The sequence below is a fragment of the Zea mays genome, chromosome 5 (genome assembly GCF_902167145.1).
Source record: "Zea mays cultivar B73 chromosome 5, Zm-B73-REFERENCE-NAM-5.0, whole genome shotgun sequence".
Classification (NCBI taxonomy): Eukaryota; Viridiplantae; Streptophyta; class Magnoliopsida; order Poales; family Poaceae; genus Zea; species Zea mays.
This window is the reverse complement of record NC_050100.1, coordinates 135,301,920-135,305,191: the sequence shown is the minus strand read 5'-3', so window position 1 is coordinate 135,305,191 and position 3,272 is coordinate 135,301,920. Positions and strand designations below refer to the sequence as shown.

At 50.1% G+C, this 3,272-nt stretch overlaps 1 protein-coding gene across 1 annotated transcript; it reads right to left on the bottom strand.

The window, feature by feature from the left end:
- Window positions 1–608: 608 nt before the first annotated feature.
- Window positions 609–2,699, bottom strand: LOC100281139 (lactoylglutathione lyase). The gene is made up of 9 exons (NM_001367511.1): window positions 2,534–2,699; window positions 2,256–2,436; window positions 2,052–2,176; window positions 1,874–1,938; window positions 1,572–1,784; window positions 1,399–1,446; window positions 1,181–1,288; window positions 939–1,079; window positions 609–829 (listed from the first exon to the last, which is right to left on the bottom strand). The coding sequence occupies exons 1-9, from the start codon at window positions 2,631–2,633 to the stop codon at window positions 788–790; spliced, it is 1,023 nt and encodes a 340-aa protein (NP_001354440.1). The 5' UTR covers window positions 2,634–2,699; the 3' UTR covers window positions 609–787.
- Between the last annotated feature and the right edge of the window lie 573 nt (window positions 2,700–3,272).

Below are 3,272 nucleotides of genomic sequence, written 5' to 3'. Positions count from 1 at the left end.
TAAGTCTCCTATTTCTAAAGGTCACTTTTAGGCACATGATTTCAAAGTGTGAAATCCACATTTGTCTTTAGAAAGATAAGGTAAGAATGATCAGAGTAAAGCAGAAATAGATGAGAAAAGATTAAGAAAATTTTAGAAAAGAATCAGAGTAGCAAAGGTAAGTAAGTATTGGTTGTCCAGTTCTATCTAGGTTTCGTCCTACAGTCAACATTCCTTTGATACCACTTTTGTCACACCCGGATTTTAGGGGCACCAAGACCCGGGCGCGAACATAATCACCAGGTGTGCTGGGACCAAGTCTCACACATATGATGAATCATGGCACAGGATCGAATGTCACATCAGTTTAGCTGTTCTGGTCGATTTTTATTTTTTTCCATCCGTGGGTAATATGAAAACTTTCTTAAGAATGTCAGATGTCTTTTTTTGTTTTTAACACGAGTGGACACATTATAAGTCATGAGAAAATTCCTGGTATGCCATCAGATTTTATACTCATCCCTTGTATGCCACTGAGTGGCATATAGGTATAATTTTTAGTGTCTATGACATGTGGGGCCAGTGGCATACAAGGGATGAGTATATTTTCCAGTGGTATACAGGGAATTGGCCCATAAGTCATCTGTCTGGGATCGTTGATTCAGGGTCTTTCGCAAATATAATGGTGGTCCTGTATTCTATGCATGATGAAAATTTGGGATTTCACTAGGATAGCTTTCATTTTAATTACGGACCAACAGCAGTGCGAGTTAATCCTGTTGCAGGGCGTCCGAGGTCGTTGGCGTGGCTACTCCAGTTCCTTGGCGAAGTCCATGTTGTCGACGAAGACCTGCACTATGATATATGGACATTGTAAGAAGCTTTTCCCTCTAATAAAAGAGAATCGTTCTTCAATACAGACCAAAAGATGGGCGCATTGGATAGTAGTAGTACAGTACCAATTTCCAGCCATCAGGGTCCAGGATGGCTGTGATCTTGGTGTTGATCCCTGGCAAGGGCCCCGGCTCCCGCACCACCTGGCCTCCGGACAGCTTCGCCGCCTCCGCGGTCCTGTAGACATCGTCGGTGCCAATGGCGATCTGCTTGATCTCTCCGCATCATGCGTGTCTAGAGTCAAGCCTCGACTGCTGGGGCGGCCATAGCGCGCGCGAAGAAGGAGGAGGAAAACCAAATTGCACACCTGGGCATATGCATTCCCCTTGGCATACTCGGTGACACCATAGTTGTAGGTCAGCTCCAGCACCGCGTCCTTGTCTTCAGGGCCGTAACCCATCATTGCCACTGTGTACTGCAGAAGCAATCCGGGGGAATCCATGGCGTGACACAAGTTATCTGGCAGCAATTACTTAATAACTAGCTAACAGATTATTGATGCCTTTTGCAACCCCGCATCATCACCTTGTACTCAGGGCTATCTCGCTTCCGGAGCAGTTCCATGCCGCAGGCCTGCGCTTTATTATTTGGGAGAGATCAAGAGTAGTGTGTATATATATGTAGCGATGATTTTTTTTTTTTTTGGACAACAAAGGATATGGAGCTTATATATGACAACAAAGCCTACACCTACTTACCTTCTCATAGAAGCTTATGGCACGGTCAAGGTCGCCGACGCGGAGCATCACCTGGCACAAGGGTTCCGGAGTTCCAGGCCTCTCGATGATCTCAAACTTGTAGCCGTCGGGGTCCTCCACGAAGGCGATGACGGTCTCGCCGCCCTTGACAGGACCGGCTTCCCTGATGACCTTTCCAGCCTTTGCTCTTATGAGCTCTACCGTCTTGGCCACCTGTTTCACGAATCATCCAGATGATCCCAAGCATGGTACGTTCTCTATTCTAACTCATCGATGGAGCAGTCTTAGGTTCGCCATCTTACGTCCTCGACTGCGATGCCGAAATGGCCGAACCCTTCGCCTATGTCATATTTGTCAACCCCGTAATCTGTGAATGGATTCAGCAAGATCAGGAACCTGGAAACCGCAGACTGCACAGTACAGGGGTCAGAGGGGGGGGGGGGGGGGGGTGAGGGATGCCGAGTGACTGAGCGCACTGACTGTAAGTGAGCTCGACGACGAAATGCGATTCCTCGGGCCCGTACCCGAGGAACGCGTTGCTGTACTTCTCCTCTGGTATGTCTCTCTTCCTGAGCAGCTTCATCCCCAGGCACTCGGTGTAGAACCTGCACTGCGTTATTGGGTCATCAGACCAGCAGGGCCGGGCCGACGAGCTGTTCCAGTTCAGAATTCAGAGGCGAGTACTTGATCGTCTTGTCGAGGTCGCCGACCCGGTAGACGACGTGGAGGAGCCGGCGGTTGTCCTTCTTCGCCCACGAGATGGCCTCGTCGGCCGAGGTCCTGGGCTTTGCCACGGCGCTCGCCACGCTCCTGGTCAGCCTCAACGGCCTCGTCCCAGCCACCTGCTCCGGCTGCAGCGCCGCACCTGCTTGCAATGAATTAAAAAAAAACACACAGCAGGTCATCAGCTATAGCTGCGGTGCTACTGCTACTGCCACAGTCGAGGGACGAGTGGTGCTCACCTGCGGCAGCGGTGGAGAGGAGCAGCGACCTCCGGGGGACGGGCGTGGCCGCGCAGGCGACGGTCCCGCGACCGGCGGCCACAGGTAGTAGAGTCCTCATGGCGGTGTCTGCTGGCCGACCCGGTTTGCTTGGCGCCCCTTTCTCGTGCTATCCTCAATGTATTTGGTTTGGACAACTGTCGCCGCCACAGGCCGTTGGAAGAAGAGTTGTTGAACTAGTCAAGACACCTGTCAAGATATGGGACAATGGGACCCGCGCAGAGCTGTAAAGCTGGATCTCACAGGAATGACCGCATGCAGATGCAGCCCTGCACCCGCCGGTCCGAATAGGTTGTGTTGACACCACAGGGTGTGTACCAGCCCCACAGCTGCACGCAGCTATGGTCACGTTAGGTCAAACCAATGTGCGAAATAGGTTATGTGGGTCCGAGTATTATGTTTAATTTTTTTCTGGGATCACCAATGGAACCGATAAAAATGGTGTGTGGATCCGAAAAATCATGGCGCATGGCTGGCTCCTCGGTTGGGCCAATTGAGTTTGGGTGAAGCTTCACACTAGGTGTTATATAGCATATGTGTATACATTTGTGTTTATGTATATGGCAGCACTATTTGTCACTCTAGATGAAGCTTCAACTAGCGTGTAATAATTGAAGATCTCTTAGTAATTATCGCTGGGTGAATCTTCACCCCTAGGTGATGAATAGCGTGCATATGTATATGTACGTACGATAATAAA

What these genes read in the sequence shown, in the direction of transcription:
- LOC100281139 (NM_001367511.1), bottom strand. Translation starts at nt 2,633, where the DNA reads ATGAGGACTCTACTACCTGTGGCCGCCGGTCGCGGGACCGTCGCCTGC. An exon ending in TCGGCATCGCAGTCGAGGAC is followed by an intron (nt 1,785 to 1,873) that starts GTAAGATGGCGA and finishes TTCGTGAAACAG; the next exon opens with GTGGCCAAGACGGTAGAGCT. An exon ending in AGGGGAATGCATATGCCCAG is followed by an intron (nt 1,080 to 1,180) that starts GTGTGCAATTTG and finishes GAGATCAAGCAG; the next exon opens with ATCGCCATTGGCACCGACGA.